Source organism: Halyomorpha halys, unplaced genomic scaffold, assembly GCF_000696795.3.
Source record: "Halyomorpha halys isolate HHAL.00 unplaced genomic scaffold, Hhal_1.1 Scaffold343.1, whole genome shotgun sequence".
In the NCBI taxonomy this organism is placed as follows: domain Eukaryota; kingdom Metazoa; phylum Arthropoda; class Insecta; order Hemiptera; family Pentatomidae; genus Halyomorpha; species Halyomorpha halys.
The window spans coordinates 895,362-923,206 of record NW_027109758.1 but is presented as its reverse complement, the minus strand read 5'-3'; the positions used below and the strand labels follow the sequence as shown (position 1 = coordinate 923,206).

Genomic DNA, 27,845 nt, shown 5'->3' with positions numbered 1-27,845 from the left:
ATAAAGATTTGCCAACTAAAGAATGAAATTTTTCGTGATGGATAGGAAATTGATCACTTGGCCTCACTCCCAGATTACATTTTGACTGAATTAAAATATTTTATAATAATAATAACAATAAAAATAAATAAAAAACTAAACCCAAAATGATTATTAAACTATTTTTTATTAACCCGTTTTAAGAAAAAATGTTTAGTCGATTAGTTTTGATCAATAACAAATTTCTGAAAAAAAAAAAGAATTAAAATAATTATGTATAACAAAACTTATAAGAATTCAGGTCTATATCTTAAACTGCTATTATTTTAGTTTGAAAAGATTATAAGGTAACTGTTCAAATTAATTTTCTAAAAATCAATTATGCCTTCCAAAAATTTTAAAAGTTCAAAGAATATTTAATAAAATATTGTCCTAAAATGAATAAGCAATGAAAAGTAAAACTAAAATTCAACAATCAAGGATCAAGACTGAATTCTTATGAGCTATAAACTAAACAAATTTCTTCCAAATGTACAAGGTTATTGGCTGGACCCCTTCTATACGTATCTAATGAAATATATTGAGAATTCCAGAAGAGAAAAGTTGAAAAGTGATACACTAATTTTGAGCAAAATACAAAGTAAAAGCAATTAAAGGATAATAATGAAAAAAAGAAAAATGGATTTTTGACAGAATGTAAATTAATAATGAGCATTGTTACAACTTTAACAAATTTGGAATTAATGTAAGGTGAGCGAGTATAGCTTAATACTTTATTGAAAAATAGAAAAAAATATTTCAAGTTTGATGATTTTTTTTAATAAAAAATCACAATAAGTCTTATTTCAAATACTTAGAAGTAAAATCATATCATGGAACAATATTGAATATAGGGCAGGCAAAAGAAAAAACCACAGGCCAAAATCAGTGCATATGGACACCTTCAGACCCACTATGTTAATTACATTTCTAAATCTGAACACTGAAGTCGCACTAAAAAAGTCAACAAATAAATTAACGACGTAAATTGTATGCTACTGTGGGAAAGAAAAATAAAGCACCTAATTTTATGTTTACATACATTATAACTATTTAATGTTTAAAACCTGATTTCTAAAATATTACTAATTTAAATGGCTTGTTTGGATACTTAAGAAAATATTCAAAATGGATACAATCACTTTAAATACAAACAAAATATCAAACAGTATTACAACAAGTTTAATCGTTGTCAATAACTGACATTTAAACCAATATTAAAAAAGAGCTTAAAGCTTATTAAGAGTAAAAGCATTATAAACAATTAATTAAATTATTATTTTAAACAATTAATTAAATATCAAGCCAAATAATTTATTAAAATAATCACTATAAACACTTTTAAATTACAATTTGGCCCACTTAATGTACTTTACTTTATTTTCGGAAACTTGAATTGGCCTGTGGCGGAAAAAGATTGCCCATCTCTATCTAATCATAAATGAACAGAGAGATATCATTTTTGAAAATAAATGTAAAACCATTTCAACCTTCCTCATTTAACTAAAATTAAATAAAATGCTTACCTCTGACCAGAGAAGGGGGTTGGCTTCAATACCTGCCATTAAAAAGAAATACCAAATACCAAAATAAACCTGATATTAATGGTTCATCATATACCATTAGTATATTGTAATGGGCATAATTAGAATAATTTTGTAAACCAGTGAGTTCCTTTGATCATTCAATAAAAATCCAAGAAAATAAAAACGTTCTAGATAATCTCCTAGGAAAAAGGTTTTAATAAGTACTATCTATTGACCTTTAGTTTAATTAGTGACTTCCATTTAAACATAAATCCTTCATTTATTCTATTCCGATTAGGATTTGAAAATAATTTGTAAGCCCAATGGATATTTAACATTTAATGCAAACCATGTAGGCATCAACTGGTTTTGAAACAACAAGAAATTCTTTAACTTTTTTTTTACACTAGGAGGGTACCCCCTGTTGGGCTAATGGTGGACTAACATTATACAACTATTTTCCCGGCTGAGTTTTTTTTCATTTTTATTATTCCATTTTATATGTAAAATAAAATATTATACGGGGATCACTAAAAACTTTTTTTATATAACAGAGTGAAATGTCATTTTGGTAAAAAAAGGTATATTTTGATTATATAATTAAATCAAGGAATTATTTTTTATTATATTTATTTTGCTGTAAGGCTTAATTTAAAATATGTCAACATCTTAAAAAAAAACTATATTGCACTTTTTGTTGGACACTTTAATTTTAATGCCATATTTCAGAAAATTTTATTTCATACCAGTTGTCTCTAGATTATAAATATTGTTCAAAAATAAAACAAACACTACCAGAACATCATAATTTTGAGTATCAATATTTTATTGCATCAAAAATTATTAAAAGAAACATATTCATGAATATCCTTTATGTATGTTTTTCATTATTTGTATATTTATTATATGTATGTTTTTTGTTATTATATTATCTTAAATAAAAGGCTATTTTAATAAAACATTATTTTAAAAATGTGGATAATTTTTAGATAAATTATTGAATGATCATTATAATCCAATAGGTTTATTTTGGTAAATGGCATTTTGCTGAAAATTCAATTTAACACAATAAAAGATGATCTGTTTGAAGGGTAAGTCCAACGATATATATAAAAATAAGCAGATCAGACAATCATAACTCACAAACCAACAACATATTAGATAAGTAAACAGCAGTAGGTATAACAAGTCTCTACTTCATTAACTTCCAGTTACTTTAGGAAAGATTAATACTACAAACTTTAACATATTAACAGTTATGCATTTATTAAAATAAAATATCAATTATTGTTCTCTGAGGATAAGTAGAGTTGGTACAAATAGTACCTATAATAAATTCTATATAACTATATTTAATGATTCTGATCTACCTTTAAAGCAGTTGAGTTACATAACAAAACAGAATTATAAAAAAAAAAAAATATATAAGTAAAAGCAAGAACTTAAAAAAAAATTAAAATTATTATAAAACCTTTGGTAACTTAAAAAAAAAAATTTAAATTAATGGATATTGTTTATCATCAAATGAAAGTTTGAAAACACTTTTTTTCTTTAAAAAACAAAAATTAAAATTAAATATGTCATAATTATGTAACTCAAAATGCAATTCTAAATATATATATCGCTGTTTAGGTACTCACGGAGTGTATCCAAGCGCGGTCGCAGTGGCTAGGGGGGAGGGGTGGCGAGCGAAGGCCGCCGCTGCAGGGAACGCTGCTCGGGCCCGCCTTTGAATTGCAGCCCCTCTCAGTGCGGCAGCTAGACATAATCAGCTCACAAAATCCCGCCCGCTCAATCATAGCAAGTTAACAACTTGGCTCTACTCTACCTAACTTACCCACCCTTTGTACATTACAGGTTTTATATATAAATTAACATCCTTCATTAAACCTCAAAATTAATATCAGTTATAAACCTTGACGAACCAATAAACTGAAGAAACGAATTGCATTCTTTGATTCACAATATATTCCAACATAAAACAAAACTATATGTTGTTTGTTCTAGAGACACCATGACACAAGGGATCTTTAATTTTTATCAATAAGTAAAATTTCTGGATCATAATAAATGAATGATTTCTTATTTGTTAATACTAATTATACCTGTGAAACAATGATGTCATGCCTTTAAAAGAAAAAGAAAATTACAGACCCAACACCATTTGTATGCACTCTTTGCGCATTTGCATGCCAGTGCTTTATCAAATACACAGAAGCATCTAATTCAAACTCATTAATTTTTCTTAAATCACAGGAACAAATGCCATATCAAAACAAAAATTTATCATAATGATGCAGTTAAAAATTAGATATATACGTTTAAAAATACGCAATGCATTTAATAATCAAATGTTAATGCAACAAGATCATCAATTATCTGAATATCTAAACAAAAATTATATCATGCTTGCTGTGAAGAATAAAATATAATTAAAATGTCTTTATTCTATGAAAACTTTAAAAATATTAAAATAAGATTGAATATAGTTCTCAATGAGGTGAAAATTTAAAATGAAGCAGGACACTATTCATCTAGACAAAAATAACTAGTAAGATTGAATAATAAATTGATACTATAATTGGAAAATGAAAAAAAAAATAAAAGAAAATTTTAAATTCTTTCAAAAGTATTTTTATAACTACTTTTCACAGCAGGAAAAATTGTTCCACCAACACTTTTTACCATTCTATATTGGTTCACAGATGATTGATGGTCTATAATGCAAGTTAGAAAACTACAATGACAAAACAGAACTGTAAACATTCAATGGTAATGAAAAAACTTATATTATTTTACGTCATATTTATTCATTTGGAGGCTACGGTCAATTATCTAAGTGAATTTTTACAATATTATCATTGTACCGGTTGGAAGTGAATAAAATGTTTTACATTAAACAATCCAGAATCTTTTGATTAGTAAGATATATTTCATTTCAGAATATTAAGAAACTCATCTATAACATTGTGACCTCAATAGTAAAAAAAATATAACAAATCTTTAATTTCAATCAATTATTGTTTAAAATTAGCTGCCTCCATTTAGTTAATTCATATAAGATGGCAAGCTGATGAAACCCGTGTCAAAAATGACATATTTAAGGAAACACAAGTATTTACAGGTGGTTGTTACTCCGAGGAAAGTCAAAACTCTACCCTTGTTTTGTTGGCAGCTCAAACCAAGTAATCATGATCTCAAGTGTTTGTTGACCTGAGGATCTATGGAGATATTGTCCCAATAATAACAAACAACTCAAAATCAAAAAAACAAATAAAAAAAATTAAGTTATTTGTTGTTTTATTGTCAAATGAAGAAGATGGTCGGGAGTGTGGTCAAAAGGAAACAAGAAATAGTTAAGAACTATTTATTTTCCGATATTTAATCATTTACCCCACAAGAACTTCATAAAGACTAAAAAAAAAACAATGCTGATGTTAAAAATCTTTTTTAGCTCTCGCCCCCGACCATCTTCTTCATAATTTTAAATTTATCTATTTAAATTATTTTTGGATAAAAATATCTACATAGACATAAAATTATAGGCAGCATACTTTTAATTTAGGAATATCAATTAAACTCAATATTTTCAAGTAAGTACAAGAAAACATTGCTATTTATATGATACTGACTTTAAAACGAAATCACAGTAATTTATTTTTGGGATAAGAAATGTAATATAAAGGTTTAACCTAATCTACCAAATACAAAGAACCATGTTAAGTAATTTGTTTTGGAGTCTTTGGGCAGAATCACGGCTCATTACAGTGGAGTACATAATCTACTTCAATAAAAAAAAATTAAGTGAAATATATATGGACTTAGGTATAAATGATAGTAGGTCAATCAGCTATCTATAGGAGCTATCCAGACTCAGAAGATATGATAACTACATCTTTTTTTTTTTTTTACTGTAGAAGTAGAAAATTTTAAAAATGGCTTAATGCAACCAGGTTTCATGGCACATGGTTCAATTACCAACTAACCATGTCATTACTTCCAGGCATTAAAAATAATAAATAAAGATTGTCTATCCTAATGATAACTGTGATACATCACCATACTAATAATACATATTATAAATATTTATATACATGTAACATACAGATTTTCTCTGTAACATTAAAATAAAAACAAATTACAGAAAATTATTTATTCGAAGTTCTACCATTTCTGCTGTTTATTCCTTAAAAAAAAAAAAGTATGTTCTGAATTATTTATTATTAAGTAATCATAATATTAGATATTATAATTATATAAGTAAAAATTTCTGTTAAGCAACATACATATATACTATGTAGTAACGAATTAAGATTGATTAAAAGTTTAAAATTATTGAATACCAAAAAATAGCTTATAAAAAAGAAATTAACAATTGTTTTATAAATATTATATTAAATAATTTCCAAAAAACATGAAAATTGGAAAAACTTGATTCAACATAACAAAGTCGTTCTCGACATATTGTAAGGAAAATGTCTGAAAAATCATGAAACATAATTAAGATTAGATTAGAATAAGCAAATTCAATAAATGATTTTCTAAGGAAAGGTAAGAATGCTGAGTGACACAAATGAGAAAAGATCACCAGTGACTATGAACATGAAAATGAGGTGCATTTTTATAAGTCTGTTCCAACAACCACTTCTGACTGTCCGGAGCATGCGCAGTACAGGTTTTGGAAAAGAAAAACTTGCACTATGCAAGCTCTGTACAGTTCTGGGCAATCAGCAGTGGTTGTTGGAACAACCTTATTTTAGCTATGTCATGAAATCCTAGTATTTACATCATAAAATTCCTTCATCAGGATGAACTAGGTTATTTATAATTTTGATATGTGAAATTGCTTGTGATTTGAACTGTATTTATATTTATGAAATCTAAATAATTTATGTATTATATTTAATATTGTCACACACACACACACACATATATTTCCTGATTTCTTTTACATTGTCATTTTATATTATTAGTTTTATTGCTACACTCTTATACCACTCAAACCTAAAGGCACACAAAGTATGCGAAAAGTCATAATTTGAAAAAAAATCATTAAAAAAAATTAATATGCCTTGAAAGATTATTTTATAAAAATATGCTATCTTTACATAAAATTAATTATGTTTCCAGATTTTGGCCACTGCCACAAGTGCTTACTTCACAAAGCCATGTCTAGTGGAGTCAGAGCCAGTCACAGCAGATTATTCGGATGATATGACCATGAAAAACCACTAATTCTTTCAGTGACATTTTATTCCTCTTGGTCTCACTCCATGTGTTAATAACAAAGATTCCTTTTTTTAATACTTCGAATATCCTTGGCAAATATTGAAATTATAAAGTTTCATTATTTGATATAGGTAGTTAAACAGTACCCTGGAGATTGATGGACGTAGAGTTTTGAACAATTAATTTTTAAGCATAAAAAAATTAAGGAAGGGGTTAATTTGGAGTGATTTAGACTCGTTCTGAAAAAAAGTCATACGGGTAATAAATAATAAAACTGACATCTCAAAAAAAAAAAAAAAAAACAATATTTAAGAAGTTTTGCAGCTTACAACCTCAATTACACTACACTACGTTGATTGAAATAAAAAAAAAAAGTGGTTAAGAAACATGATTACTTTAAAACCACCAATCTTGCTTAGAAACTAAAAGAATAAAAATCAAAACATCTTTTTAGGCAAAGAACACTTAAATAGTTAATAATAGTCAAAATGGAAGTGGAAATATTCAGTATTATCTTAGGAAAACATATTTGAATTGCTATAAATTGAACATCTATAGATTGAGAATTTCTATATATCGATTTTTTTTTTTTTTCAGAAACTTGTTTTTAGAGTAGATCCAATGCCAAAAGTGGCGTCTCGTGTAATTTCTAATTTCTAATTTTTGATCAGTTTCACAAATTTAGTTAGGTAATTTTGGCATTGTGAAGAGAATGGAAAAACAACGTTAGACTACAACAAAACCAAAGGCAGCAAAATTGGCAGATACACCACTTTGTCTTTGTACCAACAAGAAATAATTACTTCGTAATTGAATTTTTTTTTTAAATTGAACCATAGAAATATTTAATGAAGGAACATGGTGCAGGTGGTGGCCAAAATAGTACAAAGATTAATCATTTGTCTACTATTTTGACAACCATCCGAATCATTCATTCTAGCAATAAACTGTTTTTTTTTTTTATTATTATTTTTATAATACATCTCTTAAATAAGAACATACGTAAATAATGAATAATTGATATTTTCCTGTACATGGAATTATCTTTAAGACTGATGAATAGCAGTGAATCATCAGTTCATACAGTTCAGTACTGTAAATTATATTTAACTAGATATAAATGAAATTACAAATTAATTTTTGACAATTACTAAAAACACTTCTTTTTTCTTAAATCATACCATAGAAAAGATGAGTAGGAGGGGGATATTACATACTACAGAAATAATACATACGATTCATAAAGATAATAAATTTCTATTTTAGGTTGGTAACAGCTTGCCCTAGAGTTGGAGAATGGCAAGGATAGTAACTAAAAGTGATTTGTATACTTTGAAGTCAATACTAAACATTACTCAGGATGATCAACTACTGCCTACAATAGGTACTGTCACATCACATGATTTATTGGTTCATCGTCAAAAAAATTGTAATAAGTAACTCCTTCAGTTTATTGGTACCATCTTGGCAATCACAATTAAAATTATAATGAATGTTTTTTAAATTAAAGCCTGCAATGTACATTTTTGCACTTTTTTTTATAACTAAGAATTTAATTTTTTTTAAATATCATTTAGTAACCAATTATCATGATTAATTCAATTTTCAATCTCCGCGGCAACATTTATAATTACCTTGACTACACATGAGAGCAAAGAGTTATCATGCAGTCACAAACATAGTCTTATATGATGAAAAAATAGACTCCACCAAAATAAAAAAATAAAATAAAAAATAATAAAATAAATAATAAATAAAAAAACATAAAAAGTTTTAGGAAATACCTTTAGCAAATGCAATTTAGTCTATAAAAGAAGTAGCATAGCACCAGAGTACCACAAATCTACTTGTAATGTTTAGAAGACACAATAAGGCGACAAAACAGGCATCTATTATGTTTAAAACTTTATTGTGGTGACTCTTAATACTAGTTTTAAAAAGTGATAAATTAAAGCTATTTCTCTAATGTTGAATTTATCTTTGTCAATAAGACAAAGTCATTTGGCTGTTTGTTAACTTGCTATAAACGTGCCGCAGCCAATTAAAGTGATTTCTATAATATTAACTTTAATTATTTCAATAAAGATACCACTTTTGGCATGTTTTATTTAAACACATGCGATTTAAGATAAACACAGTATGAAAAAAAAGTAATAAAATAAAAATAAAAACTGTACATCATACACAATTATGCAACACATAATGTAACGTATAAGAAAAAATTTAGTAATTTCAAAAAAAAGGCCAAAGATTTTAAGACAATTTCACTTTCCCAAACTTGTGAAAACCCTGGCATGGCCAAGAGATAGCAGTCTGGAGCCCCCTCATGCAACAATTTACCAACATCATTAGTAGCATAACCTTTCAAAAAAAATACAGGAAGGAAATAAAAATGTGTATCTGAAACACAACATCGAAAATTCAAAATCAAGATAATGAAGTAATTTTATAAATATATATAAAGAAAAAACAACATTTAGACTGATAGAAAATGAAAAATATAAGAAAAGAAGGGGTAAAAATAATAGTTTAAGAAAAAACAAAACAAAAATGCAACTTCATTATTATTGTTTAAACGTATGATTAAAACAATACAAAAAGAGGAACAAAAGGTTATGCTTTTAAAAACAAAAAGGTTTTATACAAAAAAAAAAAATTAATTACAAACCAATATGAACAAAAACCAAAAGCTTATTGGATCTCAAATGCTCATTCTTTCTACAACCATTTCAAATGAAGGCATACTCTGGACAATGCTTACAAATCCTGATGAGAATGCTGAGCAATTAAACAAAGTCTGATAAAATAGCTCTCTACAATACCATATTTACAAAACAAACCAAAAACAAAAAAATAATAAATTAACTAATAACAGCTAATGTATCTTAATAAAATGCTTAAAGAAACAGATGGGGTAGCAAAACATCTTCATAGGAACAAGATGAATTAGTAAGGGTACGGAATATAACGTGCGTTGGAAGTTGGGTAGCAAACAAAGTCATATTGGCACGATATACCTTCGCCTTGTTCGACTCAGTGCAGCCAACCACGGCCAAGTTGCAGCCAATCTGTACCCTGCATTAATAGCACGACTTCAACTAGTTTCCACGTTATCTAGCCTAGTTTTAGTCCTACATCTTAAAAAATGACACTTTCATCATTGTTGACATAAAAAGAACAAACCAACCTAGTTTTAAATTAAGTTTTACACCCGATGAACAGTTGTCAAAACATGCAATTCTCAGCAAAAAAAAAATCCAGACTGGATTTCAAATATCAAGCCATATTTACATCTGAATCGTCTTCAGTGATATACTAAATCTTTCTGAGTTAGACGAAGAAATAAGTATGCAAATTTAAGATTGCATATATTACAGGCTTATTATTTTCACTGCTCATAGATTTAAACTTAATAATTCTTTTAGAAATTTCAGTCAACAAACATAAATATTATTAGTTCTAAACCAAACAAAAATACATGACCAGATAATGTGAAACCAATGTTCTTATAAACTATACCTTCGTAAATTAATAAATAAGGAATAAAAAAAAAAGATAAAATAAAGCCTGACCATAAAATTACTAATATTGAAAAAAAAGTTTCAAGAAATTTTTGAAAAGACACAAATTAAAACGAGAATTAGGTTTGATTTAACAATGTTAGAGGTATAGAAACATTAAGCCTTTAAATATTAACTACTTTGAATTTCTTATTTTACTCATATAGGTAGACCATATCTCATTTTAAAAATACCAACAAACACATATAAACTAAATACTAAAATACTTAAATATACATAGACAAAAGTAATCAGCCACATTAATTTAATAGTTTTTATTAAAAACATGTAATATACAGCTACGTCACAGTTATTCCTGGCTTTATCTACAGTTCTCATCATGCCTGTGAATGTTAGATAATTAATAACACTTAGTAAATAGATAACAAGATACATAAATGTTCTACCTTTTAAGGCTACAATGTGCTCGTGAGTTTACCAGTTGATACGCACGAAATTATATCCAGGAATTTAATTTTTTTCTTTTTAATTTAGTTCAACTTCTAGAGGTCTCAATGTTTTTTTAAAAAAAAATAAAAATAAAAATGAATACATAAATCAAAAGTAGGAGAAAGAAAATGAATTTCTCAATGTTAGTCCTCATGAGATGTGGCCTGCTTAGCACAAAAATATAACCATAGAGAAGCTTCTAGCAGGACACTATGTCTATTACAGCAATTGAGGTTTAGAACTCCAAAACCCATTAGTTTAAAAAGATGCCACAAATATTAAGATTTCACCATAATTTTTACTATATCTTCTGACTCATGCCAGGCTATTTAGTCGGTAAGCGTGTTGCATGCATGTGTATTAATAATAAATTCATAATTGGATAAATATTTATATAGTAAAAAAAAGCTAATATCTGAATTCTTCAACATACCTTCGGGCCACTGGAGGCAAACTGAAACAAGAAATAACGTATCAAAACCAATCTTCCATGCTGACCTTAGAAATTTAATATTTTTCTACATAAAAGTAAATCAAGCTATAAAATTTAGAAATAAAAAGTCATTTCTAATTTTTTGTAAATCAAATAAAAACAGAAATGCACCTTAGAAAATAAAATAATTTAAATGCAGACTAAATATATCAATCATGTACATTTATTTTTAGAACAGAAAAAATGCATGTGCTAAATATGAAACTCTAAAAAGTGAGATGAAAAGGTTGATGGACTACAAAATTAAATAAATTTTTATTCAAAAATTTCCAAACCTGAAATAAAAAAGAAAGAAGCATAGAATAATGAATAAATAAATCTCAAACCGCTTACATATAAATAAAAAAACCTAAAAATGATAACCAAACAAAACAAGAAATAATAAGCATACAAAGCTCCGATAATTGTAGCGAATTAAGCGAGACGGCTCACCCGTATGAGGCACACTCCCACTCCTAGCGAGAAATACTAAAATGACAAAAATGTTATGTGTAATAATGGGAAATAACACATGCAGACTAGTTAAATGGAAACGAAAAAAAAAATAAAACAAAAACAAGTAGTCTAAATATGTAACTTTCTTCAATTACTTATTACCTTGCAAAAACTAGATCTGATAAAAATTTAGAAAGACATAGTTACTAAATTATCACTAATGTTAATTTCATAAATAAAGGGCTTTAAATTCCATTTTAGACCAAATTCAGAAAATTAATACATGAAATTTCAAAATATCTTATTGGATCCAGAAACATATTGATATATTTCTCTAGGCATCATGTATTCTTCAAGTTTTTTCAAACTGAATCATTTATTTATAAGTAATTAAAAAAATTACATTCCATCAATAGTTTTAAACAAGCAGTGACCTTTATAACTAAAGAAGTCAGTTAAGTAAATATGTGTGACATAAAACACGGGATAACTTTAGAACTGATATTAAACACAATATTTAAATAAAAAATCAAACTATCCCATTAAAATACTTAATGATGAATAGCTGTGCTTTATACATAAAGATACATTACATTGGTTGAGTATTAACTAAGCGAATAAATAAATCATCAATTCCTTAAAGTTGCTCTGTACTATTTTTTTTTGTTATTCAAGCTGATATTTTAATCCATAGACATCATTAGGGCTACAAAAATAAATTTGAGATGTAAAAGGCATGTTAGTGAAACAATACTGAATGGTAATCCTTCTATCTTCTCTAAAGTTAACAACCTTTGAAAAAAACCTTTCTAGATATATTCACGTTAACTAAAACCCTATCCAATGCAGTCAGATACTTCTACCTATTTCAATATTTTTAATATTCCAAAAAAGGTCTATCCTCTTGTCTTATTTAATTTACTTTCCTAAGACATCTCATTCAGCATTCCACAGCAAAGGTGATCTTTATTTCTTCCCCTATTTTTAGGGGTTTTACATTAAGGGTTTAAAAAAATTTAAATTATCAATATTCAGTAATAATTGTGCACATAAAGACTTAGTACATCAGTTTGACAAGGTTGTAACTGCTGTGGGCCGTCTGTAGCTGAGGGAGTAGAAGTGTAAGATTTTACAATCTCAGAACTACAGCAGCGCTGAGTCCTATCAGGCCTGGGAGGTCGACTTTAATTTCTGTGACAGTCCCATGAAATGAAAACTTGACTCCCCCCTCCCCACCATGGTGTTAAAACAGGGTAGTACATATAGATAACTCATTATTGTTTATTTAAAGTTTGTAATTGATTATTAACTTTTCCCGAGATTTATGGATTTATTCAGGGTGAATTTTGGTTCCACTTGACCTGTTCAGAAACCAAACAAAACATCGGTAAGCAAAATCTACTACCTCAATGCAAGTTGAGTTTGTTAAACCATCAAGTTAAAAATAATTTTGAGGTTATTATTTTTATACAAACATATATTTTTTTTATTATTTACAATTGTAAATAGAGACTTGATTATAGCAACACAAAAGACTTCATGTAATCTTTGTTTAGAAAAATGTTAGTGAGCATGTGTCCTTCATTTTTCCTGCATCTATTATCTCGCTTAAATACCCACTTCCCTAAGTAGTCATTTATTAATACCGATTTTTTTCAAAGTTTTCCATTTAGAAATGAAAGTCCACGTAGGTAAGTTATTATTTATAATTATTTTAGTGCTGTTAATGAATTAGACCCTAATGTAAATTATATTATTATGCGAAAATACATATTTCTAAATTATTTTAAAATCATTTAAATTTTTTTAATGGTATTTACTTAGTTTTTCATTTCCTATATATCTTTCTATTTCCAACACCTTTTTGATTTTAAAAGACCAGAAAGTATTTAGTTATTATCATGAAAATTGAAATGTTTACATCTCATGTAGCCCTAATGCAGTAAAAATAACCTAACATATGGGTCCCAACATTGACGAAAAAGTAAAAAGTTATCTCCCTAAATGTATCTCCCCAGATCCAGAAATGTACCCTAAATAATCCATTCCCATCAAGATATTCACAAAAAAAAAAAAGTTAACTACCTAATTTATATCAAGGGATAACAAGTGGTATATTGATATTTTGTAGTATTTTAAAAAAAATTTAATTTGCATTACCTAAGTAGGTCTATAATCTCCAAGGCAACCAATATAATTCCTAACCCCCAAATTTTTTTTGCTAACCGGGGTGATTTACAACTATTGTAGATTCAGTTTAGGAGAGGGAGAGAGTGCTGCAGGGCAGCATTTTTTTAGGTTCAGTTCTGTAATCTATCAACATTTCTGATATTCCCCAGGTACCAGACAAACTACTTGTAATTTGTGCAGACAACACCATAAGTAATAATAATTGATACAAATAAAATTTTAAAGAAAAAAATGAGTGTTGAAATTAAAGATAAAATATTTTCTGTTTGCCTCGCTGAATACATTATTATTTCTAATGCATTTGCCACTATTTTCTTTTTTAACACCTTATATGTATCAGATTTAAAAGTAACTTTTTTTATTTTTTTCTTATGTTTAAAATAGTCACTGATAGTATGCTAATAATTTGATCGATTTTTTTATTTTATTTTCTGCCTTCAAATCATAATAAATATACAATAGTGTTTGATTTATATTAATAAAAACTATTGCATTTTTGTTATGACCTGAAAGCAGGAAAGAAAAAAATATATAAATGGAAGGTCAAAATGTAAAAAAAAAAATTGATTAATTGTTAAAAATTTTCTTTGATTAATAACACTTTATTATATAAACTTTATTTTTTTGGGTGAAGGGAAGCATTTACACTCAGTAGATAGAAAGGCTCATTGGGGAATGAACATTTATACATAGCATAATTATTTCCGTTAAATACTGAATTTCTTTTAGACAATGATTTGTTTAGAAAAGAGATTTAATTTTCAATGAACATAGAACTAACTAAATTTCCATATGAAGACTACAAATAACAAGACCATCACTAATATAGTTTTCACGCATGATCAAGTAGACATATCCAAAATTTAATAATAACAAATACTTTTTTATAGCCATTAAGTTATGGTGGAGAACCTTATTGTTTAAATAATGAGGATGGGGACTGGAGCATTAAGTGATGAAATATAAAAATGAATTTTTCCTATCTCCAAGCATCAAGCATTAATTTCAGATTGACTCCTCCAACATATTAATGAGGAGAAACCACAAAGATTCAACTCATTTCACAACAAGCTAAAATATATAAAAACATATTTATTTAAACTTCAGATTAGTGTGTCTTGAAAAACGTTAATTGTAGGAGTGTACATCCTTATTAAATCATACAACAAATATACAATGACATTTAATAAAATACTAATAATCTAAGCATGCAACTACTGAAAACTACAACTACACTTATAATTGCCCAATTATTACTTATCTGATAATTTCACAACCATGTGAACATTCACATTTGAAAAAAAAAAGGCATGGTTATTTTTTAAAGAAAACCAAAATTTAAAAATTAGTATAATAAACACAACGGGTAAAGCTTTTAATATAATATCACATAGCAAATAAGAATAATATTGAATGCAGGGTGCTAAGTTTATGATAGAGATTATATACTAAAGCTTTTGTGCAAGTTTCTTATTCATTATTTTTTTTTAATCATTTAACAATATCAGAATATGGCCAGTTGAAGCACTATAACTACCTGGTAACTAAACCTATATTAAAAGGTGAAATATTAAAAAAAAAATTTCAATAAATGTAAAAATTGTATAATATTTAAATGATTAAAAAATTTTAGAAGATAAAAAAAAAAAATTCATATAACCAGTTAGCTATAAAAATGTGTAAACAGGTCTCACCTCCGTTTGGAATAGTAGGGGGTTTCTTTGTTTGAACTCGTGCAGTCGCCATATTAACCTTAGTGAAAACAGAAGGAATAATCAGACTACATTTTGCAGTGAAATTAGGAAAATTAAATAACTATTCATTAAACTATGTACGAAATAGATTTATTGAAGAAAATTAATAAAAATGAAAGGAAATGCTTATTATATATTATATATAAGTAATAAAATTGTGACAACAATATTTTTTAATTAACTATTTCACTCTCCTTCAATAGAGAAGATCAATAATAATAAACACCTTGCTAGGTGCAACAGCTGTATGAGATTGGATAGCCTCATTTTAGTTAGGAACTAGTGGATGTGGAGCATGTTGGGGGTCACTAACTCCAAGTATACTTGAGTTATAAGCAGAATGACGGTTCAAATCTGGCATTGGGATTGGAAGGGAGGGGGTAGATTTAACTTAGAATTTATTGCAGATACATTGGATAAATTTTGACCTTAGTATTGATGCTACATATTGACAATTTCTAAACAGGTCCTAATCTAGCCTGCAGGAATTGACTTTTATTTCGTGGTGGATTCATATAATAAATCTTTGCCTCCATACACCGGCTAGAATAGAATGGTGTAGCTTGTAAGATAATCCCTCCTTAATGTTCTAGTTTGAGAATATTAGGCATGGAAACTTATTAATTGCACAGAAGAAACTGGAATGATTATTTAATAGGAAACTGAAGATTTTTATTTAATTCAAAACAAAATTGTTGCCACAACATTATTTAATCAAATAAAAGACTTCCATAGAATTGAATTTAAGACTATTTATACCTATTCCAAGTATAGTAAACTAGCATGTAAAAAAACAACAGTTAGTACTAAGTTTTACATAAAATAAATAAGAGAGCACAAAAAAAAAAATTATTTGTCCTTGAAGAGTTATATTCAAGTAATTTCACTTGAGGGGTTATTTCCTTTTAAAACTTTTCATTTCATAAAGCTAGGTTAAATAATATAATTATGTTTTTGAAATTAATTGATTCCTTATAAGAGCTGTTTAACTGTTTCCTCATGTAAGAGCTGTTTTTTTACAAGCTAGTTTACAACTAACATTATATTAGTATAAGCTATTAAATTAAATTTTTAAAAATAAATAAATAAAAACCTTTGTATCTTACTACAAAACCTTAATAACTGACACAAAATTACCCCATAAATCTGATGATATTTAAAGTATCATTGTACAGAGTAAATTTAAGAAAGAAAAAGTGCATCCAATCATAAAAAAATACAGTTAATAAATTAAATAAATGATTTTGAATGATTATTTTTTAATGAACTATTTATAATCAATAATATTTATTCACAAGAAAGAATCATCAACAACAAAAATAAAGCTGTTGAGATAAATAAATAAGTAGAATCAGATTCATGGAGTAAAAATGTTTTTTTTTTCTAAATAAAAATGTAAATAGTTGAGAGAAATAATGAAAAGTAATCTTCTTACCTTCGATAAAAGAAGGCTAACCCCCTGCCCAGTGAATTTTCTAAGGCAGACAAGAGCTCTTTCAGCAAAGAAATGTCAAACGCAATAACCATATAATACCCACTCCTCACTGATTCTCAAAACTAATAGATAAACAGTCATAACAAATATCAAATAAAAAACCGTAGTAATAATATGAAAACGAGAATTTAATGAGCTCAATCCCAGAGGAAAGTCTTTGACATTGCTTTGCTGATTCGCGGCACCTTTCTACATAAACTCACTATGTGGTCGCATTGAAAACACTGCTTCAACAAAGACAATATTTGAAAGCAGTTAATAAGTACAATAAATTTTAAGTTATTTGAAATAATCTTGAGGATTAAGAAAGCAACATAATAAACAAACAAAAATAGAGAAAAGATTAGGTAAAAGAAACATTCAAGATGAATAAAAAATGACACATATCTTAAAACTATGCAAAGTTTTGTTTAAAGAACTTTCTAATTACTATCAAGCATCATTCTCAAGGCAAAAACTACATACTATTTAATTAGCACTTTTGGTTAACAAAATATTCACCTAATTAAAAGCAGGAATTAAACAAAACTACTCATTTAAAATTTAATCTATTGTACTGTTATTAAAGAGAATTCTGGATTACTATGCATACCTTAGGTTTTATCCTACATATACATAGTGAAACAGAACAAGAGTGACATGACAACAAAGACACAAAGTGACTATTACCACTTAACTGCCTAATACCTATAATTAACAAATATATTTATATATGTATAATATATACATTCCATAGTTATAATATAAAACTAATGTTTAAGAAGTGATAATCAATTATAATTATCAAATAAAAAATACATTATACAAATTCATGCTCGTTGTTAATGAGCCAGATTACATGTAAGCGCCACAAAGCGAGAGTTTGTAGTGGTGACGTGCTTTGTCAGAGGTTTTCGTAAAAATAATAAGGTTTTGTTACAAAGGTAATAAATGTACTTATGTTATGTGCTACCAGATGTAGTAACAGGTTTTCATGCACACCTCAATCTTTCTTCCCTCAACCACTGTGCCGTGGAGCCGCTCGCGTGCTGTGTCCGCGTCGTTGCTATTTGCGAAAGTTACAAAACCGAACCCCTACATGCAACACAGACAAAACATGCAATGTAAACAACTGCAATTATCTCTATAGAGAAATTAATTTAAAAAAAAAAATTATCTTCCATTATTTTTTTTTCTGCAAAAGGGGAGGGGCCAACGTGCAACACATGTCAGATCATCCCTAGATAATTTTTTTTCTTTTTTTAATGAAAAACAAATAAAAATGTAAACAAAAACCATATAAATAGAAAAAAAAATATTGCAGACATTTTTGTTTTATCAATGATTAATACATGGGATAATTGTATAGCACAAAGGCAATAAAATTGGGTCATGTACCAAAATATAAAGAACAGAAATAAAGGACCAAATCATATTTTTGTCAGTACTTCTTGAATGTTAACAAAAGGTTTATATTTTTCAAGCATTCAAATTTAATTTAAACAAAATTTCACATTGGCATGTTGCTTTATAAACAAAATTAAATAAAATTGATACATGTTAACACTCTTGAAAGTTCAAGAAAAACTACAATATACTATAATAAAGTGCAGCAATTTTTATCATGCAATTAGTTCATTAACTAATATTCTTCATAACATATTCATATGTATATGTAAATATAAATTTTTTTTATATTGCCATACATTGATTTTCAATATGACAAATAATTACTATAAGTGGTTATTAAAAACCGATGATAAAATATTAGAAAAAATACCCATTTAAATAATAAACAGTGAAAAAAAAAATAATTAGGGAATCACTAAAATAAAACATAAGTACAGAGATGACTGGCAGGGCCCAGCTACACAAATCTTTGTTAAAATATACCACTGCGAGCCATAGTGGAGTAAGCAGCCAGATTACTGTACAAACTTATAACATATTCTACAGTGCAAAGTGAGTAATTAAATCACAGATCATCCACAGCTTTTTTGTATAGATCTTCTGGTGGTTACTAAAGAAATAATAGGGTTTACATGACGGCCTCAACACACATTCAATAATATAACCTTACGCAAGATGTAAAATAAATGGAATGGATCTAACTACTTTAAGGGCTAAAGAAATATTAAAAAAAAAAAAATATATATACGTATATATATATTCATATAAACAAATTAAAAATAACAAACAAAGGACACATTAAATGTAATAAAAAAGAAAACAAAATAATTCTGAAGTAGAAGCAGCTGTAAGCAAGGAGTAATTTATGTGATAGAATGAACAGTCTTGAGTGTCATATAAACCAAAAAACATTGTATGCAGTGCTGTACCTTATGTGATACAACTCCTAACATACTGTAATATAAATAACAAATAATAAAATATGACCACCACCACCACAATTTGCCCTAACATGCCAGCCGAAAATAAAAACAGGCAAATCACTTCTTTTGGTCAGTTAAAAATACAACCATAATTAATTTCAAAAGCTAAATCACGTTACCGGGCACTACGTTATGTGTACCACACATATCAGGCTTTCGTCTAAGCTAAGCTGTGAATAACGAAAGCAACAAGTTTCGTTCTATATTTACACACTTATTTCTTTAAGTCAGACAAGTAGATTCACATTAATATATCGAGGATAAAACTTGATTTTGCCAACAAATCGACTAATAAGTAGGTATACTCCGGACTTGGGAATTTTTTTCCATAACACATAACAAATCATAAATATTTTTGTATTTAAGAATACATAATTTATTTCAAAAATTTATTGTTTTTTTTTTTTCAAGTAAGTATTTAATATATTATAATGATTTAGCAAATGCGTTTAAGAAATATATCAAGTAAAAGTGTGAAATGAAATTTCTAGCACTTAATATTGTGAGAGTAGAAAATTGTCAGTAAGTAGTTGCTTGACAAATTTCGATAATAAACTATTTTTAATTTGAAAAAGATTAAATAAATAAAAAATATTTTAATAATGCCCAAGTCTGGTATATAAGATAAAACAATTATTGTTTGATATTTTATATCAAGGCTTTACATATCTATTACTATGATTTCGTAGTTAAACAACAAATTAAAACGGCATGTATAAGTTAACTACACCTTAAACATACAATAAAATATTAAAAAACTATGTTATTTAGATCAATTAAACTTTCTTCACAAATGAAGATAATTATATAATTTTTTGTTTTTTAAAAAACAGTAACCTAAATAATGAAAATACTTGTCTGACTAAATAACTTAAATTCTGCAAAGAGAAACCGCACAAGATAAACAAACTGTAATAAATAAATAAAACTTGTTCAAACAGAATCTGAGATAGGAGATACAAATAGAAAAAGAAAGAGAAATAGAAGAGTAGGTATTAATCGCTGACATGCTCTGTAGTCTGTATATCTGGAACTTATTAGTGAGTATGACAACACATAAAGGGCAACTGTCAACATCGACATCCCACCTTGTTAAACATAAACTTGTGCTTTGTTAAAACTAATAGAAAAGAAAATATTTATATGTTTATGGAAGAAAAAATTGAAATTAATATTTAAGACAATCTGTTAATGAATTTACAGCTCATAAATAACCTCAGACAATTTTTCAAGAATATGGTATTATCCAAAAGAAGGGGTATACTATTATCATGCAATGACTGAAATGGTTAATAATTAGATGATTCAAATTTAATTTTAAACACGATCGGGATTGGTACTACAATTACTCCAGTCATGCTGAGAAAATTTTCCTTACTTAACATTTTATTTCATTATCTATTCATTTAAAAAAAAAAGAAAAAGAAAAAAAAAAGAGAGGTTTCTTGTTTTCACTAACTATATCTCACTCACATCAATCACCAAAAATTAAAATACTGAACAGCCAAAGGTGCAATAAAAAAGCTGAAAACATTTGGCATACGCAAGATCTTGTAAAATTTAGATGCCAAAGTGTCATAGCAACACAATATAAATAATTTAAATAACTATACTTTAAAAAATTGCAATACCCGGCACAAAAAGGAACTGTGGCGGAACCTTCTACTTCACAAAATGAGGGATTCAAACCAAACACTAATTAAGTGTGCTACATTAAAAATTATTAGCACCGCTTTTAAAATAGCTAAAAGTTTAATAAAGTGATGAAACAAGAAATTAAGCATGCTGTACACATAATTGGCTTTGTAAATCAAAATCCTCCAATGAGTATCAGTCACTTATTGAAGTTTTCAGGCAATTAAAGGCATTAGTTACCAAAAATTTCAAATTAATAACAAAATGTAATTAATAAGGACAATGATGCATCTTTTTTAAAAATATATTTTCTTAATTTTTAGCAGCAGTATTAGAGAGAAGTTGAATATGCCAAAATAAAAAAATAGTAAATAAAAACTTTAAAAAAATATTGCCTTTGGTGGTGTATATTTGTACAGTATGCAACCAACAATAGCGGCTAAGAGAATCTGATTCACCATGGTGCCACAGACAAAATCTTTCAAATGCACAAACAGATCGGACATGAATTGTGTGAGAAACGTTCGTACATTCTTTCCTGTTATTGGGGGACTGAGCTGACAATTCACTAACCACTGCTGCTATCTATTCGGCAACGATCAGTTTCTAGAAATAAAAATTATATTGGGATTCAATGAGGAGAGGGGAAAAAATAAAGAAATTAAATAAAACAAAACAAAACAAAAACAAAAATGACCCTGAACAAACTAATTCTAGTATCAGAGCAATAACTTTAAAGTGCTCTCAGCTGATCAAGAATATTGCCATTTAAAACATACCCACAATTATTAAACAATTTTAATTATCAACCATGACAATTCTTACATATCTCCTCAATAAATATTAAATAAGTTATCGCTCTGGTAGTGAAAGTTCAACATTCATCTTTTTTAAAAAATTATACTTTTTAATTTCTATACACAATATAGTTATTAAAACAGGTTAAGCTGAATGATGAACTATTACAAAACTATAGAATTAAAATTTCATTAAAAATTTGTGTCTAAAGTGGTGAACATAAATATAATTGTCTTCTTACATATAATAGATAACAAATGGTAACTGTAGAAGAACTCATAAGCTCAGTATATAATTTATATAAATATAGAATATTTATAATGTTAGGTAAATAATAATGAAATGAAATTAGTAATGGCATGAGCATAAAGCAGAAACTGAATAAATTTACCTTTGATCCTCGCTCATTGAAGATTATTTCTACATCCAATATTACTCCAAATTGCTGTAAAATAAAAAAAAACAATCAAGTATGAGCAATAAAAAAAAATAAAATAAAAACTTCAATGGAAACTGTTAACCGGGTGATTTATTTTAACATCCTCCATTGTTTATTTTCCTATGGTGTATTGATGAAAAGCTCTAGAACAAATCCTTAACAAAGTCAACTCAAGTATCTATCTACTCATAATACATTATCACAAGAGTGTAGTTATTTAGATTAAAAGATTTTTATACAATTAAATTAAAGAAGAAAGAAAAGCAAGCAAACAATAATGAGCCATATTTAGAGGAAAGAGACTAAAGAGATATTTACTTTATTGAATGTTGCTAATTGCAGTTAAAATTGAAATAATTGAGAATAAAACCTTAGTAGCAGAATAAAAAAAAGATAAAATCAAATATTAATATTTATAAGATTTTAAAAATGCTTTTGAAGTGAATAATTTAAATTAAAAATAAATACCTCAGATTCACGCTTAATTGAATAAAGGCAAAAACTGGCCTGGTTAGAACTTAGATCTTTTCACAAATTAATAAGCCAAACCAAGTTGGCTCAATAGTTGAATGAGCCTATTCAACTATTCTTTGTCTGCTATCACTTTCTTAAATCTAGAATGCTTCATGCCAATGAGTAAAGATGACAATGTGGACTTCTTATGAACAATTTTATTTGGATTCATGTTTTATGATGTTTCAATCTCCCCAGCACTGATAGTTTTTCCCTTCCTTCATACAGGTGAGATAAGTTCTTTGAGGTAGTCTAATTTGTGTTTTAGCCTATAAATGAATTTATCATCTCTGAATTACCTTTCATAGCCGAGGCAACCACCTACTCATAACAAAATATAAATATAAAACCCGAATTTTCGTAAAGAAAATACACGTTTATAGTTTGAAAATGAAAAATACTATTTAAATGGCAGTATTGCCTATTTTTAGCAATGTATTTTTCCTCTCTCATAGACAATTTATCGATGCCATGCAGAAAAAAAATCTTTCACTTTTGAAGCAAACCGGTAGCTGTTTCATCAGTCCAAATTAGTAATAATGGGGTGTAGATAGTTGGTCGTAGATTACTATTTAGGGAAGATAAATTATTTATTTATACCGACGTTTTGACCTGAGTTTCAAACTGGTAAAACACTATTACAACTAGTAATGACCTGATGGAGCCAAGTCAACTGAGTAAGCGGAAAGCAAAAGTATTTCTCAACAAAACAACTCAGCCGCTTCCTTGATCATTTTTGCTGTGTGTGATGGTGTATTATAATAAAGAAAAACTCTATTTTTTATACAAAACCTGATTCGAATTGATCACTTGTTGATAGTATTCAGTATTAACAGTTTTACAAGGTTTTGGCAGCTCATTCATTTCCTCTTCTGATCTCACTAAGACAAAGCATAATCTTCTGTCCATAGCCTTTGGCCTTGTAGTTGATGAAAATGTTTGCCTGGACTGAATCTTGATCTTTTATGCTTAAGATTCTCGAAATACCTCCACTTTTCATTATGTCACAATTTGGTGGAGAAATAATTTTCTTTTGTACCTGGCGAGTGGCACTTTCATGTGGAAATCATTTTCCCATTTTTTGAATCTTTCTCAAGGGTATCAAACAAATGGAGAGTTAATACTGCGTTTGAACTTTACCTTATCCAACAATGCTTGCCATTCACTGTTTTCAAATGTTTTGTTGGTCTTTTGTGGTTTTTTTTTCTCACATCAGAATCTCCACATTCTGTAGTGGTTTTCTTCAAAAAGTATGCAATTAATAAAAATTGTCCGCAAATCCTAGTTTCCTAGGGTGCTTATATTATGAATCTTAGTGATAATTTACTTCCCGAATTGGTATGGTAATATTAATTATTCAAAATAAAATAGGGCTTTAATGAAAAATATCCTAAATTTATGTGGCTGATAATCAAATCAATCAGATAAAAAAAATGCTACTACAGTTATTGTAGTATGAGATTGAACAATTTGAAAAAAACATTAAAATATTAAAGTGGCTCCTTCAGAATGATTAACAACAAAATTATACAACAAATTATAAAAACAGAACTGATTGTTAAAATACGGTATATAATTATAATTTAACTTAAAACAATGATATAATTACCTTCATTAATATCAAAGACAATTGAAGATTTTACTTACTCCAAACATGGCTCTAAGGTCAGGTTCCCTAAACCTGAAAGGTATATTTGAAACGTGCAGCCTCTTCGACTGGGGTGCTTGGCCTGGAGGTTTCTGTTCCATCGGGACGAGGGAGTTGGTTGAAGAGGTTGGTGCTCCGCTGGTACCAACTTTCGCAGCACCGTTTGCTGCTTGAGTTCCATCTCCTTCACCTTCAGTCTGCTGTCAACAGAAAATTAAGTTTTTAACACCTAACATTAGCTGTAATCTTAAAATATAATCTTTAATAATGTTTTATTTAGATAAATATACATCAGAATAAAAATATTTCTGTTATGGAAGAGTTTACTGTAAATGGTGCCTTTATCATAATAATGTACATATTTATTTGCTTTGCTAAAGAATCACACATGCAACTGTGTAAAGAAAACTGATAAAAGTACTAAAACCACTTTATATAAATATTTCAGGATGAAAAAGAATTAGAAGATTGGGAGAAAAAAACGATATAAGATAAAATAAGTGATTAGATCATAGCCAGTCTTTTTCATCAGAGATTGTTTAATTTCACTAAGCATGTTTTGAATAATGAAAGGGGTGACAAGAAATCAACCATTTTTGGATGAAAATATTATATTGGGTAACTAGCTATAATAACTATTTTGTGATTCCACAGTACTTTTTTTTTGTTTTGTCTTCTTCTAATGGCCCAAATTAAAATATTGGAGAAGACTTTGAATTTTAATATAGTTAAAGTGTTTATTGATGAAATATAGCCTTAGAAATTGTAAAGTAATGGAAGGGTGGAATGTAATAAGCTCCAAGAAATGAAAATATCAGGTTCAGTAAGTTTAATAATGGTGAAGTCTAATTAAAAACCGTTTTTATACACTCAGTGATTATCTTGGCCTTGAAAACAATGTTATTTAAAAATAATTTTATCATTCATCTAACCATAGATTAATAGAGTTGTAATTAGATAAATAAGTATTGGGCCGAAGTAATACTCGGGTTACGTTAGGTAAATAGGTCGAAAGAGTAGAAATTTGGATGTAAAAAAATTAATATAATTAAGAAATTTATGGGTGGATGGTTCAGTAACCTTGCAGTCAAAGTATTGGTAAGGAGAGTCTACAAGTGAACCTATTGATATTTTTCACCAACCCAGTATATCATCAATATTAACTCAACTACATGAGCATCGAATCCGCCAAGGGTCTAGCACTTAATTACGGTAGAATATTTTTATATATTTGTCCCAAAGATATATGGTACAAAATGTTCCCATTATATATGAAAACTTTTTTAAACAATTATTTAAGAATACTTATCTTCAGATTTTTTAGCCAATAACTAATCAATAATCTTGAACAAGAGATATTAACTTTACTGAGAGGTGAATATGTGAACTATGATGGCAGTGTGACCTCGGTTCGTTACGACCGCCCCCTTAATCTGATTTAGGAGGCCCTGCCTAGTTAGCCTGCCCATCTCCGCCTATCTGCCACTTCCGCTCTCACGGATGGCCCGAGACACAAAGCAACATATCACCCTCCGTCATAATGAATATAAAGCCATCTTAGAAGCAAATTTGAGTTTATAGAGAATCAATTAAGTAAACAACTAAAATAAAGTAAGCAAAATTTATAATTTCTGCGAAAATCAATTAGCATTTTAAACGAGAAACCCAAGAATTGATCTTTCCTTGTATGAACGAACTTTTAAAACGAACCTGGATAAGTAGGCAGTAGACTGAGTTCAAATTGTATAAGGGGAAGAGATTTCATTTCAAAATAGAAGTATTAGGGTTCAGGTTGTATAAGCTAATCTGTGTAGATTTCAATGGCAATTTTTATTAAATAACAAATATCTTCTCATAGTGAATCAAGTCCTTACTTTTATGAAGATAAGAATAAACTATTCGATCAAAGTATTCATCTTGAAACAGTACATAGAACTATTAAGCTGGAGTTGAGTCGTATTAGAAATTAATATTAGGAATTATTTATTTGAAATAAAAAAATATTAATTAAACCCTGTAAACGTTTACAGAAGTGTTTTAAAAATAAATTGAATGTCCGAGGACTACATAATAATAAACGGCGAACGGATAAAAATTTTGCTAGCACTTCCTGAGATTAAAATGTAATTAAATAAAACTGAATTAAATAAATCTCTTTTCAAATATATATATATAAGGGACCATTAAACTATAGTAATGATTTCCAGAAAAAGGAAAATTAATTGTTTTATGTGTTGTCTTTTGAAGTTATTGGGTTAAGAACTGTATCAAAGCTCATTGAAGGTACAACGTTCTGGCAAATTAATTAAGATTTAATTTGTTTTTCTTTACAGTGACTACAGACTATCTATGTACGGCAGTTGTGGAAATAAAACACCAAATTTTTAATTTTTTTTGGTATATTTTTCAAAGAAAAATTGGTTCTCTTTTAAATTAACCAATGAGACTTTCTTGAAGGGATGAGAAGAAACAAACAGTTTACTTAGAGCAGCACTCGAAGCCAAAGAGATAAAAACGAATTAGACGGCCTGGTGCATTCGAATAGTGTCCTCTTTTACCGGCCCCTACCTTCGATAAAAGCGGAAACTTGTCAGGAGTCTTTACGGGAGGAACCAATTCAAGAGAATCTTTTCTCCCCCGTCCGACCTAAGGTCTAACTCACACTGAACCAACGTCCCGTTTCCCTTCCATACCGTTTATTTTTCATTAATGTACAATATTATACAGTCTAAATTAATAATCGTGCACTCACTTGCGTTTATTATTGTACACTTAATATTTTAGGTGAATAATATAGAAGGGAATGAGTAAATAGAAAGATCTAGGAAAACATAAGGCAATCGACCTTTTATCATTTCCTTTCAAATACGACGGAGTAAATGTTCAATTTCAAAAAATTACTTTTTTTGAGATTAGCAGCCTTTTAGGTATTAGATATATACGGTATATTAGTCCAATTCGAAACTCCAACTCATCATGAAGGGTAGAAAAATGCAAGGTTTCGAACCTATCAGAATTAGCAGTTACGAAATAGGTCACAAAGAGTAAACGAGAAAAAATAAAAAGCATAAAAAAAAAAAAATAATTATGTCCCATGGAATGGAATCTCGAAGAATAATTTTTTTCTGAAATGAAACTTATATCTTGTTAATATTGGAAGAAGATAGTTGACCGCATGAAGGTACTATTTGTATCTATGTATGTATCATTTGTTTGTTCTTGGTAGACTGATCTACTGCTGTGACTATGAATGATGGTCTGATCTCACATTACCGTCTAATATTGAATTT

General features: G+C 28.1%; 1 protein-coding gene across 16 annotated transcripts in view; it reads right to left on the bottom strand.

Moving 5' to 3' along the window:
* Positions 1-27,845, bottom strand: part of Rbfox1 (RNA-binding Fox protein 1) — a 230,189-nt gene that overhangs the window by 15,784 nt on the left and 186,560 nt on the right. For 11 of the 16 annotated variants that reach the window (XM_067047928.1, XM_067047931.1, XM_067047938.1 and 8 more), the window contains 6 exons: positions 24,555-24,755; positions 22,347-22,400; positions 18,132-18,224; positions 15,596-15,653; positions 11,217-11,237; positions 3,185-3,302 (listed from right to left, as the gene is read on the bottom strand). In XM_067047928.1, the coding sequence (XP_066904029.1) occupies positions 3,185-3,302; positions 11,217-11,237; positions 15,596-15,653; positions 18,132-18,224; positions 22,347-22,400; positions 24,555-24,755 (545 nt within the window). Of the gene's footprint in view, positions 1-3,184; positions 3,303-9,790; positions 9,849-11,216; positions 11,238-15,595; positions 15,654-18,131; positions 18,225-22,346; positions 22,401-24,554; positions 24,756-27,845 lie in introns of all 16 variants that reach the window. The other 5 variants (XM_067047937.1, XM_067047939.1, XM_067047943.1 and 2 more) reach the window with 3 other exon arrangements.